General features: G+C 35.4%; 1 protein-coding gene across 1 annotated transcript in view; it reads right to left on the minus strand.

Moving 5' to 3' along the window:
- The window catches only part of LOC132176977 (phosphoglucan, water dikinase, chloroplastic), a 19309-nt gene extending 6305 nt beyond the window's left edge, over window positions 1–13004 (minus strand). Inside the window, exons 1-13 of the mRNA XM_059589154.1 lie at window positions 12588–13004; window positions 11349–11949; window positions 9301–9387; window positions 9090–9221; window positions 7950–8075; window positions 7690–7868; window positions 5203–5287; window positions 2715–2879; window positions 2564–2616; window positions 2060–2271; window positions 1816–1934; window positions 1345–1415; window positions 1057–1174 (exon numbers count right to left, since the gene is read on the minus strand). Of these exons, the coding sequence (XP_059445137.1) occupies window positions 1057–1174; window positions 1345–1415; window positions 1816–1934; window positions 2060–2271; window positions 2564–2616; window positions 2715–2879; window positions 5203–5287; window positions 7690–7868; window positions 7950–8075; window positions 9090–9221; window positions 9301–9387; window positions 11349–11949; window positions 12588–12808 (2169 nt within the window). The 5' untranslated portion in view covers window positions 12809–13004. The remainder of the gene's footprint in view (window positions 1–1056; window positions 1175–1344; window positions 1416–1815; window positions 1935–2059; window positions 2272–2563; window positions 2617–2714; window positions 2880–5202; window positions 5288–7689; window positions 7869–7949; window positions 8076–9089; window positions 9222–9300; window positions 9388–11348; window positions 11950–12587) is intronic.
- Window positions 13005–16016: the final 3012 nt, after the last annotated feature.

A 16016-nucleotide genomic window follows, 5' to 3' on the forward strand; every position in this document is an offset into this window, starting at 1 on the left:
GCAACTTGTGTACACATGTAGTATACAGGAGAGATCCCCTACAATATTAGAAGGAAGATGAATAAGAAATGGCCTGAAACTTATGTAGGAGGCCCATTGATCCAGCATATCACCCGAAATGTTAAGCTCGCATGCCAAGCAATAGACCACCAGAACCTAAAGCAGCATCAAGATTCATTTTTATCCAACCCTAGGGTGGAGGAAACACTCATGGATTTGAAAGAAAGATCTTTAATGGTGAATGCATGATCAGCTCTTATTCAATGCTTCAACGCCTATATAGGGAAAATAAGCATTTTAGACCAAATCATCCCCACTGCATATATGACCTACTTCTATCATCCCTACTGCATATATGACCAAATCCTCATCTAATATAGGAGAGATTTTGAATCAGATAACTGGATTAATGTATTAGCGTACTAATTATATATGCTCAAAAAGGACCTCAATATGTGTTTCTAATTTACTTTATTACTTATCCAAAAAAAAAAAAATACTTAACAAGACTTCCAACCCCTATTATAGATGACATTGCGCCAGAATCATCTATCACAATGTTTATTGGTCTGCCATCATCCGAAATTTTGAAAACGAAAAAAAAAAAGAATCAACCAATATATATATACTTTATGAAAACATATACCTTTTTTTTGTATTGACTGGCTGGATTTTTTTTAATCCAATGCATAAGAAAATCACTAATTTCTGGAGTACTTCTTTTATCTTAAAAAGTAACCTCTATTTTGGTCATCTCAATTAAAACTGTCAAACATACACCAGGTTCCTCATCTTGAATGTTTGGAGATGGTTCAAAATTCTGTACCCACTTTAATTCTCCTTTTGTTAAAGGTTGGTGCCAAAATTGAGTTCCTTAGCATATAACATTAAAAAAATGATTTTGCAGCCACTTCAATTAAATTAAAATTTATAATTTCATAATTTCTCAATAGTCAACCTAAAGTAAAATTTAAAATCTCAACTGTTGAATCGGTAGAACAAGCAATACAATTATAGAAGATTTGATGCTATTTCAGTTAAGGCAATTGAGGGTACCTGAATTAATGTTCCCAGAGCAGCTCCAGGAACAAGAACATCCCAACCCTGAGAACCAAGTGTGTTTCTAACAGCTTTTAAGAGAAGGGTGCAGAGTTTTGAAACCTGAAAAATTACACTACAAATGACATTTACCAGTAGAGAAGTCAGACAGCAGTACTGGTTAGATAATTATTCTTCAATCTTCTGGTCTAAAATAACCAACATAAGACATATCTGCAAACTATATTAGCCTACAGTGTGCATAGAATTCTTTTGAAATATAATTTAAAAAGAAAGTTATCATACCCAGCACGGATTTCAGCTTCAGTATATGTCCTTACACTGTTCTCAGGGATTCCGAAAGCTTTCCCTAGCATCTACAAAAGCCATGAAAGAATTTATTAACTACAGGTCACTTCATTTCAAAGTTTAAAAGTTAAGCATTACGTGCTGAGATAGTTCCACCGATAATTTTCAAATTGTATGGGTGAAAGGCTAGAAGGCCAGAAAAAGATTTGTCAGTTATAACTACTTCAAGTGCCATTCAGGTCTATCTAAATCTCACATAGAGATTGCTTTCACTAAAGTATAAGTACCATAAGTCATGAAACATTAAAAAGAATATAATTATGCAGTTCAAAAATTCTACAACAAAACAAGAAAAGCATCTAAGTCATCATCCAAGTATACCTTAATGGTATACAAGCTTTAATGATAAAAGTGTGTAGATCTTTTCCCCTACAAGGAAAAATTATGTTTTCTTTTTCCTTTTCTTACCTGGACTTTTTGAGGGAATATTTGAAGAAGTGCTTCAGAGTATTCTTCAGTTAACCTCCTTGCTCTATCAAGAGTAGCTTTAAGCCTTAACGCCCAGATTATCTTGCCATCTTCATTTCCTTCATCATTTATTCAGACAAGAAAAAAAGGACCAGGATTATGAATTGTTATGCAAGCATAACTACTTTACTAAACGAGTCAAATGGTTGATAAGAACTTAAGGCAAAAAAGATGATGAGTGTACCTTCTCTTTCAGAGAGACCTCTCTCTCGCCATGCAAGGAGTTCATTTTCAATAGCAGCAGATTCTTCTGGCTTCCAACCAGATAATCCTAACTGATGAATGCCAACAACCAGCGCACCAAGAGGATCATTCCAAGAGCTTCTTATATTCCTTGATTCAACACTCTCTGTCAGCCAATGAGCCCCTCCCATGGCTTCAAGCGCATTGACGAATCTATTTAAATTAATGCGTGTCAGCAAGGCATTTATAGATCTTGTTAACTTTCTAGATTTCGGACGCAATTAAGGTGGTTGTCTCTTTTGTATACTTTTCGTATACTTGAGCTTTGCCTTTTTCTCTATTCATAAATTAAAAAAGAAGATGCCCAACAAGTGGATGATTCAGAGAAAGAAATGTATTTCAGAGTTATTGGAATAACTAACACACCATTATCAAAATTTAAGAATGTGCTTGTGATCTCCATTATCTAAGAACAAGTAATAAGCAAGCCTAGAATTGAATATACCTGCTTAAGAGAACAAATGAATAGTCCTCAAGCCCAATCTCACATAGACGCCACTGTCCGCCAAAGAGAAGAGAGAGAACAATCAAATTCCAACTAAGCTATATGGTTCATTTCAAAGTTTATGCCAAATAATTACTTAAAAAGATCTCACCTTTTGACGCATAGCAATTGCAGCATCAGGGGCATCATTTCTAAGGCCACTTTCAAGACCCTTCACAATTATTTCTCTGAGAGCATTCAAAGATTGCATGGTTTTGAACAGACCAGTGTCTATGTTTTCTGAAGCATTACTTGATTCTTCAACAGCATTCAAACTCTGGAAATAAACAAAGGTTTGCCACTTATGATCAGATACCACAACTAAACTGATTAAGATCAGCTCAAGGATCAATTACAATGTTAATTTGTTTCTGGAGGCACTTCCACACAAATGTAAGTACCATAGTAAACATAAATGCACAAATAGATCTCAAAACTACTTAAAACTTGAAAATGAAAAATAAGAGCCGACTTTGCATTTGGAAGCTTGATATGGCCAACTGCACAAGTTAGAAATAGGATCTGATCCACTGACCACAACACATAGACAAATGAGAGTTCAGAATGAGGGACCAAACGATGACCACACAATCAAAGAAACAAGGACAGAGAGTTTTTGTTTTTTTTTTTGTTCTTTTTAAACAATGAATGGTTACATAGGTCTCCTGTAATATGTAACTAAACTCCAACCTCAGATCTGTTGGACACATGAAGACTGAAGATTCAAAGATAGAACTCGTGAAGACTGAAGACTTACAGTGACAGAACTGTGACTATCACAATGAAACTCAAATTATCTAGAAACAACTTCAAACTCTCTATACAAGCATGCACACACATACAAACACATCAAGACTATCAGGATTAGAGTTTCTAACGACGTCACCACTAATTTGAATTTGGCTTAGAGAACAAAGCATAAAGGTGATACTGAGCATAATGGCAACGATCAGGATAAATTTGCAGGAGAAAATGACCAAAAAAATAAACAGAGTTGCACAAAAATTTAAGAGTGAGGTTTACAGCAAGCTTGGCTGTAGAAATCTCATGCAGTAGGTAAAATTCGGGCACCAAAGACATAGGTCACGTTTGGTACACAAGAATGGACCCATGAATGAAATAGCTATTCCTATAAAATAGTCATTTTATCATTTGGCCTTTTCATTATTTTGGGGAATAACCATCCCACAGGAATGGCTATTCCTCATTTTGAAGAATAGTTATTCCTCCCAAAAAAGGAGAGGAATGGCTATTCTCCCAAGAATGGAATAGCCTAATTTCCTTTTCCCAAAAAACCATTTTTTTCAGAGAAAAAAAAAGGTCTCCATGGGTGGCCGACCACCCCCTTGGGTTTGTCGCACCAACCCTAGAGACCCTCAGGGTCAAAACCATGGGGGGTGGTGCGACTACTCCCAATGCCAATCGGGTGTGGTGCAACCACCACTTGGGGGTGGTCAGCTACCCAAACAAAAGCACCAAGGGTTGTCGCACCAACCCTAGAGACCCTCAGGATCAAAAGCACCGGGGATGGTGCGACCATGCCTAGTGCCAATAGGGGGTGGTTGCACCACCCTTGGAGCTTTCGTTAGGGTGGCCCTTTTTTTTTTTTTTTTTTGCTAAAAAAAATAAAACAAAATGGTTGTTTGGGAAGAAGTTTTTAGAGTTGGGGTATTTTAGGAAATTTGGACAAAATATGACTCAATTCCGGTTAAAAAATTGTCATTCCATTCCAGCTTATTGTATTCATAGTAATGCCCATTCCTATTCGTCAGGAATCATCATTCCAGTGTACCAAACGTAGCCTGAGTTCTACACCCCTAAGGCTGGTAAAGGCTCAAAAGTTATACCTATGGATCTATCACAGTGGAACCTCAAATGGACAGAATATAACTCCACGCTTTCAAGAAGCTCATAAACACTCAAATCAATGATACAATCATTCAATGGCTATCAAGCAGGTGTTCATGGTGATATTGGGACTCATCTTAGGGCTAATCTTAGAGTTCCAAAAAGTGGGGTTGCCATATTGGACACCAGATTGAACAATTTCATTCACAACTTGTGTCCTCAAAGCTTTGACTATCATCCTATAGTCAAGTTACAGAAAATGGGAACATCGACAGGAATAACCACTCATTATAATCCCTACTTTTTTTATTTTTTATAAGTAACCGCAATTTCATTAAAAAGCGCAAGAGCGCAACCCAAGTACACAGGAAGTATACAAAAGAGAAGCCTAGCAAATAGCAAAAAAGAGATCTAAAAAAGCTCAAATTACTAAATTGATAGTCGTAAATAGAGACATATGTCCAAAGATAGAAATAGGAATAGCTATGCTTATGTCTTACATGTAACCATATCGCTCAAATTCCTACACATATAATTGAATACATCAACCTTTATTCCCATACATGTGTAAGAGACTTAAAGCTGGAGACTGGCGCACATATGAATAGTCAGCAACACTATTAAGTTTTCAATCAAGGGGTATTGGGTAACAATTAAAGTTTGCGTGTTCAGATTCACATTTCAGATGCCACATATAAAGATAAATGGCATCAATGGATGAAAATTAAGAAGATTGAAAAATGGATACCCACCCTTTTGCACTCCAAAAACAATCTCAGAGCAGAATGGCCATGCTCATCCATTGATTCACGGATTGATTCCAGTTGCTCAGTAAGGCTGCAAAAGCACACAAGCACAAATGAATGTCTAATTAACCAATTCAGGATGTTGCAATCACAAGCAAGCACAAACTTATCATTGGAGCACTTTGTCCCAAGTCAAAACTTTTGAACTTAAACTTGGAAGTTGAGCCAAACTCAATGCACATAGATTACAATAAACTATTCCTCAAGTATAAGTAAATTAGGTCATGCAAGTTTTTGGTCACTTGGGATGCAGAACTAATTTTTGAAACCATTGTAAATGTTCATGATAGGTTTTGGGTGGTCCATACAATTTTAGATAGAACTTTCAAATGATGGACAATCACTACATAGAATGGGTCATAAAATGGTGGAAACGAGAGGGGAGGGGAAGGGGGAACGGTACAGAAAAATCCAAACATCAAACAAAAGTATGCAAGATATTAACTTTGACTTTGGTCTAGCCTTCAATCAATTTATAAGACAAACTGGTCATGGAATCCACTGCTCAAATTATTAAGTGAATCAATTGTTAGAATATTAATTAAATGAAACTAAATCTTTCCTATCAACTAAAATTTTTGAGACAACTGATGATTTAACATTGTATCATAGCAAAAGGCCTAAGTTCAAACCTGGACTCAATTTTATATCTCCTAAAGTTAATATTCCACATGTTGGAATCCAATATTCAGCGAGAATTTGGGCTCACAAGTGCGGAAAGTATTAGAATATTAATTAAATGATTAAATTCATTTTTCCTTATTAGCTTAAGCTTTTGAGACAATTGATGATTTAACATCAATAGCACTCCTTCAAACAACAAAGAGAAGCAATTTTTTATGTTATGATTCACTTTTCAAATAGAGAATATGTTCCAAAATAGAACATAAAGATATCCGGAACATTCTCTACACTCAGATTATGATAATTTATTTCAGAGGTAAAGAATGTGCTCCAGAATAGAATATAAAACATGGCCTATATGGATAACAATGACATTATCTAAACTCACAAAATTCTTTTGCTTTTCTTTTTTTGATATGTAATAAAGGAAATTGTAGATAGGATGTCACATTTATGTAGATTATGTTTGTACTCATTGTCTGAGCAAGTTTTCTAGAAGTATAGAATGTAGGGAACATCAATAATAAATTTAGGCAGACAACTTATTCACGACTCAAGGCTTAAATTGTAGCACATTTCTAACTTGACAGAGTGCTGATGTAATTATAAAGCTCTTTCTAGTTCCTGTTTGGTAAATGTAGGTGATTTTGGGGATGGCTGGATGATTTAAGTAGTTCTTTACTCCCAACCATCCAGTGATATTATCATCTCTGAAATACTCAAAAATCACCCAGACTTCAAAGTCCCCAAAAATAGGCTCACAGGGTTCACTAGGTAAAATAAGTATCAGATTTTTTGAACCTTGCATTGATGTTTCTTTCTATTGGTAATCCTCATTCTTCATTGTTGATTTATTGGGATACTAAAGGACCTCACTGCTACTGGAGTCGGTATACTAGAGTGGCAAAGGTTACTGCAACACTTGACTGGCTTCATATTTTCCTTCCTATAACTTCAAAATCAGATTCATGTATTTTGTTAACTGGTCTAATTCCAACTTCACCACCTCTTTGGTTTTCAATACAGATGGTTGGAAACTCAAAGGCTTTTGTGGATCTCTGCGCTTTACAGAATGTTACAAAGAAGGGAACTCCGTGGCAGATTCCTCGACAAAATTTAGTGCTTCAGCCTCTAGTTTCTAGATAGTACATCCATTCTTCCATAAATGACATTGTTGAAGCAGGTAGGACCACAACACTCATAGCAGAGGGTGCTTTTATTAAAAGGGAAATTAGGAACAACAATAATGCTAATAATAAAATCTTTAAAAAAAAAGAAAAGAAGAAGTTTATAGTTGTTACCAGTTATCCCAAAAGCTTAAACTGCTAGAAAGAGATAAATTTAATCATTTAATCATTACTTTAACACTCCCCCTCACGTATGGGCTCAAACTCCCTTTTAATAAGTGAGACCCAACACATGGAATATTTAATTTAAATGGGGTATGATTTAACGGAGTCAATGTTCAATCTCAGGATTAAGTGATTAAATTTATCTCTTAAATTTATCATTTTTAAGAGATAATTTTTATGAGATAAATTTAATCACTTAATCATTACTTTAACAATAGTCTAGAAACAAATGTTAATTGAGGTCAATAAGGTTATTCAGTCAACTCACAGGCACAATGCAAGTAAAATTTAAAAATAATTATTTGTAGAGAAATATATGTAAATAGAGATAACAATTCACACAATTTCATCATTTCTAAGAAAAATGTAAATTTGAAAAAGATCAAACCAAAAGGCGCAAGATGCATTGGAAGCAGATTTGGTATGTTATATAATGAAGACCAACTTCATATCAGACCTTCCAGCATTGAAGAAATCTTTGAGTTCATGATGAAAAATTTTGAATTGCTCCACAAATGCTTCACTATATTCCCCAGGGTTCTTGGTAATTCTTGCAAGCATGGCTTCCGTAGCAACTAAATCTTCTGGGCCAGCACTACGGTGAAGCTTGTTTTGTATTGTATGCTTGATTTCTTGCTGGAATCCGCAAAATGTAAACTAAGTAACACATCATCTGATTACAATACAAATCAATTCAAACTCTGCAAAGTAGGAAACCTTGAGATCATGAGGGATATCACCCCGATGAGCAATATCTCTAATACGAGTTAGAGGAACAGATGCAGTAAATTCTGCCTTAAAAGAAGGCAGACACGGATGAATCTTGCGGATAACAAGCACTTCCTGAACAAAAGAAAACCCATTAGCTGAGAGACACAAAAGAAGCATAAAGCCTAAAAGAAAGAAATGCATATAAGACTATATGCACACTAAAGTCATAATATCAATTTGCCATTCTTTTCACCTTCTGGTCATTTCTGCATATAACATACATCTTTTGGAACACGTGAATGGATAGCAGGCCACTATGAGAAGGTAACAATTCTTTTTTTTTTCTCTCTCTCTCTTTTCTTTCATCTTCTTATCATTTTAAATTTTTTATGAAAAAAAATCAAAGATACTTTGGGCTTATCAAACATCATTTCATGCTAAATAATGGAAATAAGCTACTTAAGTCCTAGCACTCCTCTGCAACGAGAGGCACAATTGGGTTGGGGGTAGGATCTTGGGTTTTATTCTTCTTGCTGGCACAATCTGAAAAGTAAAACAACAGAATAAAAATAAACAAAATTCAGGGACCTAATGATTAGCGACAAGCAAGTATTAAGACCACATTATTCTGTAGTGAAGAGATATGAGGCAGTACTCATCTTCCTACTCATCTAAGAGACAGTTTCCCGATTGCAATTTGAACCAGCTTTTCTTTTCCCTGTTCTGAGCACTTGTATCTCTGGCCTCCAGGATTATTATGTAAAGCAACAATTGCCAAAGCTACCTAAGCAACTATCCATGGTATTCTTAATTCAAATTATAAGGTAAGAGTACTATAATCAAATGTTTGTATAATGTGGTCTTTGTTGAATGCAATAGATCAAGTTCTTGAGAGATCAAAATGCTGGAATTGAAGGTCCTCCAAATCAAGTACATGTAACAAGGAACTGGCTTTCCCAAGCTTGTTGGCTTAGTTTATTGATTAACAAGACCAAGGTTTCAGAATGGTATTTAAGGAAAAAGAGGCAGGATCAAATATCAATCTAAAGGTGAACTGAAATTGAAATTGATTTGCTTATTAAAAAAAAAAAAAAACTATAAAGAGATGATTATTCCAAATCCATTCCAAATAAAATGGAAGACCACCTGAAGTGAAGTGTCTTTCCTACAAGAAATTCGTTCCAATTCACGAAATATAAGCCCGGAAATCTCAGCATGCCTGTTTGGCCGGTGATGACCTCCATCCTCAAAGCAAGGAATTTGCCCTGTGTTTATCCACTGCATAAGAAAAATATCTAAGAAGAGCATGCAAGTATCAACTTGAAGTTAGAAATAGAAACTAAGTATCAAAGAAAACCTTCAGATATATGGCTGAATAAAGGAGAAACTCCAACCGGTCCTCACTTTGTAAACTTTCCGTTAATAGCTCACGTACAACTTCAAGCTTCACCAATAAAAGACAAAGAAAGAAAAGAAAGAAAGAAAGAGATTATTTAATCAAGTTAAACAACAAACTGGGCAGTAAAATAATCCCTCTATTCTATAATAAGTGTTAAATTTGACAAAACACAAACATGAAAATGGAGTATTAAATCCAGATCAGCTTCATAACAACAATTGAATTGCTTTAAATGAAAATAGATACTGAAGAAAACAACGAAAGAAAGAAGGATACAAGTAAAATAACCATGGAAGACAATGAAAATACCATGCAAGAGAAGATATCATAAGTCTAAGACCCACAACCATATGCAAAAAAGGAAAAAACATGCAAACATAAAATTAACTACTAGCCTTGTCATTCAATAGAAGCGATATGGCAACCAGTCAAAGGACATGCAGGACCAAGTACTGCAAGATTCAGAGATTAAAAAAAAAAAAAAAAGCCATGCCAGCCCGAGCAGCAGACAAAGTGGAAGTGTAAGTAGCTTGACAAGGACTCAAAAGACATCTACACAACAAGCCCTAACAGACTCAGATGTATAATCTTCCAAGATTCAGACACATATTCAAGCACATTTCCCTTACGAAGCACCACACAGCTCTTTCTCCCCACAGTTTATACCTTTCTTGATTTTTCTCCTAGCTTTTTTCAAGAGGAAAACTTGAATTTAGCAGATGGGACCTGGCTCCTGGTTTCAGTATCACTTTATAGCCACGTAACAAAGGCTTTATTATATTATTGGTCACTACACTAGAAATCTCCAATTTCAGATTCTTTAAAATGAAGTTTAACACAATCAAAATAATCGATGTCGCATTAGGTCACAGAAAGAAAATTTAAAATGTGGTTGCCAGTGTTAATTTTTGTTAGTTTCAAGCTTGTCCTAGGACCTACAGAGACCTAGCTTGACATTGTCCATCGTAGGCCTAGCTTACTTATCAAATAAAAAAGTGTAGTGAACTACCTTGAAGGTATTAAATGTGTTGGGCCTCATTGTATAAGAGTTCAGTAAAAACATGGAAACAGTATATATAAAATGCATCCAGACTGGCACAAATGCCATGACCACCACAAATGAGCAACAACAACAACCATAATCATCGCCCCATCAAGATTGGTAGGGCATCACATATTTTTTACTTACTTTAATCAATTTCTCTGACAATTTAAATTATTCAAAAGGATTGAGGCTGCTATATATAACCAGATAACAAAATGAAAAATATGAATTTAGTTCTTTTTTCCTTTTAGGAAAAAAAAAAAAAAAGCACACTGTTTTTTGCCTATCTATAATGCTATTCGTTGTTCAAGTAAATGCAAAGATATACTTGTCTAATTCCCAAAAAAAAAAAAAAACACCTTTATGATATGTAGATCTATATAAATGGTTTAACTCAGTAAATAATTATACCAAGGTACATAAAAACAGGTGAGGCCTCACCAACCTTGACAAGACACAGCTCTATCATAGTTTATCTCGTAATAATTATAATTGCAGTAACTGCAACTACTAAAACAACAACAATAATACATTTATAGCCATTATAGCCCCCTTTTTTTTTTTTTTTGATAACGTAGGAGAACTTTACTCAGGCTATAGCCATTATAGCCTTTTATATAAATGATGTCAAGAAATCCTCTCAATGGCAAACTAAAGACATCACAATCTGTCATTTATGTTCTGAAATCACAGCATCTAATCTTGAGGACAACTTTGTAAACGGAATGTTAAGACACACACACACACACAGCAGACAACATACATAGATAAATGTAGCATGGAACACAGAATGTTAAGACACACACACACACAACAACATACATACATATATAAATGTAGCCTGGAACACACTGCAGTTATAAACAATTCATAAGCTGAACTGAAACAACATTTGTTTTGAAATCCCTTGAACAATTGCCATCAATCTAAAGGTAGGAAGAACCATTATCAGTAGCAGTACCTTTTTCCGCCAATTCCTCGCACTTCGATCACCTTCAACAAACTTCAGAGCCAATCCTTCAAGACCTGCAGTGTCCCATTTTATTTCTGTTTCCCGGTTTCGATGCTCATTCGATTGCATGAAAGAGATAGCCTTCCCCTGCCATTGCCCAACAAAAGGACTCGTCCCCGCCTCCAAATGAGTAGCAGCATCAGTAACCACAGACCCATTGTCACCCAAATCATAATTCTCCTCATTTTCCCCCGAGCCCAAAGGCAATAAATTCACAGACTCCCCTGTTGCATTCCATATACAAACCATTCTAAAACTCCCTCCCATGGGCAGCTTCAAGACCCGGTTATCCCCACCTTCCCATACCTTACTCTTGTCCTTACTCACAATCACGAACTTATATTCAATGGATTCTCCCCCTTTCAATTCGAACTCACATACCCATCCCTTCTCTGTCCACTTCATCGGAACATTCTTCTTCCAGGATCCCAATTCTTTCGCTGATCCCAAAATCACTACATGCTCACCAAATTTAACCTGATGATCCAATCTAAGATTAAGCCGCACCTTCCCACGTCCTGACTTAGAACTCATGTTCGTCTTCTCTTCTCTGCCAAAAAAAACAAGTCCATCATCCCTTGTCTCGTACCAGAATTCTAAACTTTAGAATACGTTGGATATGTTCCACGGTCCAATGTGTTTTATATAGCTTTATAAGGCAGAAATCAATCAAAATGAATGGGCATAGACATTACAGAAAATGAAAGCTAACTCGCAAGTTACCTTCAAAAAAATAATTTATCAAAAAAAAAAAAAAAAAAGATACCTTCAAAAAATAGAAGGTACCAAGTGAAATGAAGAAACGAAAAATTAAATTTGAGTTGTTGCCAAGGCACTTAAATTGCCTCCATTAGCTTCCATTTTGTTCTAGCACCCCACTCGAGATTATAAATTTCCACATTAAAAGCGACGTGTAAAACGCAATGAAGCTATTCCATTTCAATAAGACGTGCAAACACGCAAATAAATAGGCACAAACAACGCACAAAATCCGCTTGGTTGCTTAGAAAAGGCAGGAAAACAAAAATGAAATTAGATTCAATTTCACAAAAAGTTCCTCCCAGCTGCTCGTGATTTAACAAACTCGTTCTTCTTCGGTCAGTTTTCTCAAGCAACCAGACAGAGAGCCATGAAACACTGAAAGCCTTCACATAAGAAAGCGAGTAAACGAAGAAGTAAAATGTATACCTGGTTTCAGTAGACGAAACGGCACAGACGATCCGAGAAGAGCGTTCGGAAACCTCCGCCTTCTTCAAATCCGGATCGTGGAGAGGTAGAGAAACTCTGGACCTCAAGAAAGAGACATTCGGAAGGTTCCGAAGGAAGTGGAATTGCTTGCGAGGATCGCTTCGCGAGCACGTAGAAGATGAAGCAACAGAGCGATGCAAGGGCACAAACAAAGAATCCATTACGTTGAAGAGTGAGTTGCTTCGTCTCGGCACCGCGCGCTTTCCGATAGCGTAAAGGTTCCACCGGATTCTGGGAATGGGAGAGAGTGAGAGTGGATCGTCGTCAAATGTACTTGCTACGATTTAGCCACGTGTAAAGGAGGGAAATCTGAGATATCCTCCCTACGGATCTAAACGAATAAAATATCGCTCTTTATTTTTTTCTCCGGCAACAAAATATCTTGCCACTCTAGTGTCGCAACTCACGAGCATACTTGATAAACTTTTAAATAATTCTTTTTCAAATACTGAAAAATAATTTTCAGACAATAATTATCAGATTTTTCAAACATTTTTGTTTGTTGTCCCTGCCATTTTCTTTTAAAACAAACCACAAAACACCCTTCAAAAACCAAAACACATTTTGAAAAACTTTAAACTTTTCAAGTGTGGAAGCTAACAAAGGGTGTGTATTGACTCAGTCGAAATCAGTATACCCTTTTCCACGTCGAAATAGAATCCTCTTCATTTGAAAGCCTTCACACTTTCGGGTGTGGAAATTAGAATACGCTTTTCGCATTAGAATAGGATCGCAATCAAGTAATGCTAGAAGTCACTCTTAACGTGTATCTCTCCGATAATGAGGTGACTTCTAAATCACCATTGAGTTTGTTTAATTTTAATCAAATTGTGATTAAAAGACACCTCATTTGCTCATCTCAAATGAGCAAAATTGTCATTTTAATTTGTTGGACAATTTTACCCATCTTGAAAACACTGACGAATTCATTGTATATGAGATTATAAGTACAATTTCAGTGCATAAATACTAATAATGTGATGGTAATTGTAGCATCTTACATTTACTAAAATTAAGAAAAACTTGCCCTCTTTTAATTACCGCTAAATTTGTAATGTTCCATCCATCAACTTTCTTCTTATTTTTCCTAAATTTAAGGAACAAAACTACTTTTTGTTTTCCTATTCAAATACACTCCACAGTAGCTTCCATTTATATTTCTCTATAACATTAAAATATTATTATTTTTACTTTTTTTATTTTTATATTCATTTATTTTGCATATGAAGGTATGAGAAGAGAGAGAATATTGTCATTTTATAATTATAATAAACCATGTGGATTATTACAGTTGAATCCAATATATTGGGTGGTTCAAATGTAGCAATCCTAATGTATAAGGAAGATATAGAGAAGCTGTTGTAGATGAGTTTTTGTGATTTTTTTTAGATTTTTCCTACATGTAAGGAAAGAAGACAGCTTTAGGATAACTACTGGGAATGCTCTATGTAGTGATGATCACCTTATCAGGGTCAAACCTACATGGAGCCCCCCTAAGCCCCATGTTTTCCCAAATTTTTTTTTTAAAAAAAAAAATCTCTTATAATTTTTTAAAAAAATTAGAATATGCCCTCCCAAATTTTTTTATTTTATACTTTTACCCCCCAAACTATGATAGCACCTGATGCATGCCCCCAAATTAAAATTAAAATATATCTCTTTGTGCTAATTGGGATATCCCAACTTTTGTTCTGATGTAAGTCTGGTTGACTGTTGGCTGTAAGCTTCACTGCTAGATGTTAGCTCTGCTGCCTTTCAATCTTGGGCGTATGCTGCCCAAGTATGGCTGCTGGGTAGCTGAAGGAGGAAACTTAGTACAGATAAGTTGTTCCTCTGAATTGGGGAAGCTTAGTACGGATAAGTTGTTCCTCTGTTTTGGGCTGATTGTTTGGAGTAGCATCTTTGTATAGTGGTACTGCTCTTTGTTGCACTGAGATAGGCTTTGTTTTTGGTAGTTTGTTGGGGATGGTTTTGCTGATTGTTGTAAGGCCTAATGGCCGTGGGGATTTAGCAGGTTTCTGCAAGTGTGTTGTACTTCATTTTTTGGTGTTAATATAAATTTATTCATCAAAAAAAAAAATTAATAATAATAATAAAAAAACATCATTGCCTTCATGAATTACACAATCTAATTTCAGTCTTAGTGCTTATAAGCATTCATTAATCTGTGATTTCAGTCTTAATGCTGATGTATGTATTTACTTTACTGCTTGCGGTCTCTTCCTACGTTCCAACCTGAAAACATGGAGCATAACAAAATCGTATTTGAACGTGTTAACGAAATGGCAACGAGGAAGGGTTGCACCCCATCGCAGCTAGCATTGGCATGGGTTCATCACCAAGGGAATGACGTGTGTCTCATTCCAAGAACCACCATGATTGAAAACTTTAACTAGAATATTGGAGCTCTGTTTGTGAAACTTACACCAAAAGAAATGGCTGAGTTTGAATCATTTGCTTCCGAGGATGTTGTCAAGGGTGATAGATATACAAATGACATTCCGACTTGAAAGACTTTTGAAACTCCACAACTTTCTTCATAGAAAGCTGCATAAGCACCGGCCTTTCCCTCTGTCTCAATAACTTCAATCTTCATAGAAGTTGTAAACTTTGAAAATATTATAATTGAAGTGTGTTGAGTTCTTGATTGCTCAAGATAATACATCTTTATTAGAATGTTATAATGCCTGATTTTATGAAGATTAGATTTGGTACAAAATTTGATTATTGGGAAAAATCTACACAAATTTCAAAGTTGGCAAAATTTTGATTGCCAAGTCAAAAAGTAAGCGTAAGCTATAAAGTTTGGATATCATTTCTCTTTATTATTTTTACTTCTCTTTTAGATAAAATCAGACTTATCACTTTAAATTTACACTAAAATTGTAAGATAAATGTTACACCTTTTAAGTACATACTTCCTGGTGTGGCAAAGAAAATTATTATTGAATTTTAGATGGATCATCATTAAATTTTGAATCTAATGGCGATTTCCACAACTATAAGTCATGACAGAGACTGTTAAATTATAATTTATAATGTTTTAAATTTTGGTGTAAGATTGTAGTCTTGTAGAGATCAGTCCCATTAAGTTTAATAAGCCAAGTGATTATCCAATGTTATTCAAAACCTTGGGGTAGATTAATGAATTAATTGGCGCATTACTCTCTTGTCTTTACCTGCTTTTCTAGTAAGGTTGGTAGCCAAAAAAGAAATATAATCATGCATATCAGGGAATATCCATATCCCACATTCAATAGAACAGAATAGAATAGAAGCAATGGAGGCGGAGAAGAAAGGTGTTCCAAACCAAGAATCTCTTCCTCCTCTATTGAAGACTTGAAGTCAACGACAAAGCACCAAGGTTGG

This window comes from Corylus avellana, chromosome ca4 (genome assembly GCF_901000735.1).
Source record: "Corylus avellana chromosome ca4, CavTom2PMs-1.0".
Lineage (NCBI taxonomy): Eukaryota > Viridiplantae > Streptophyta > Magnoliopsida > Fagales > Betulaceae > Corylus > Corylus avellana.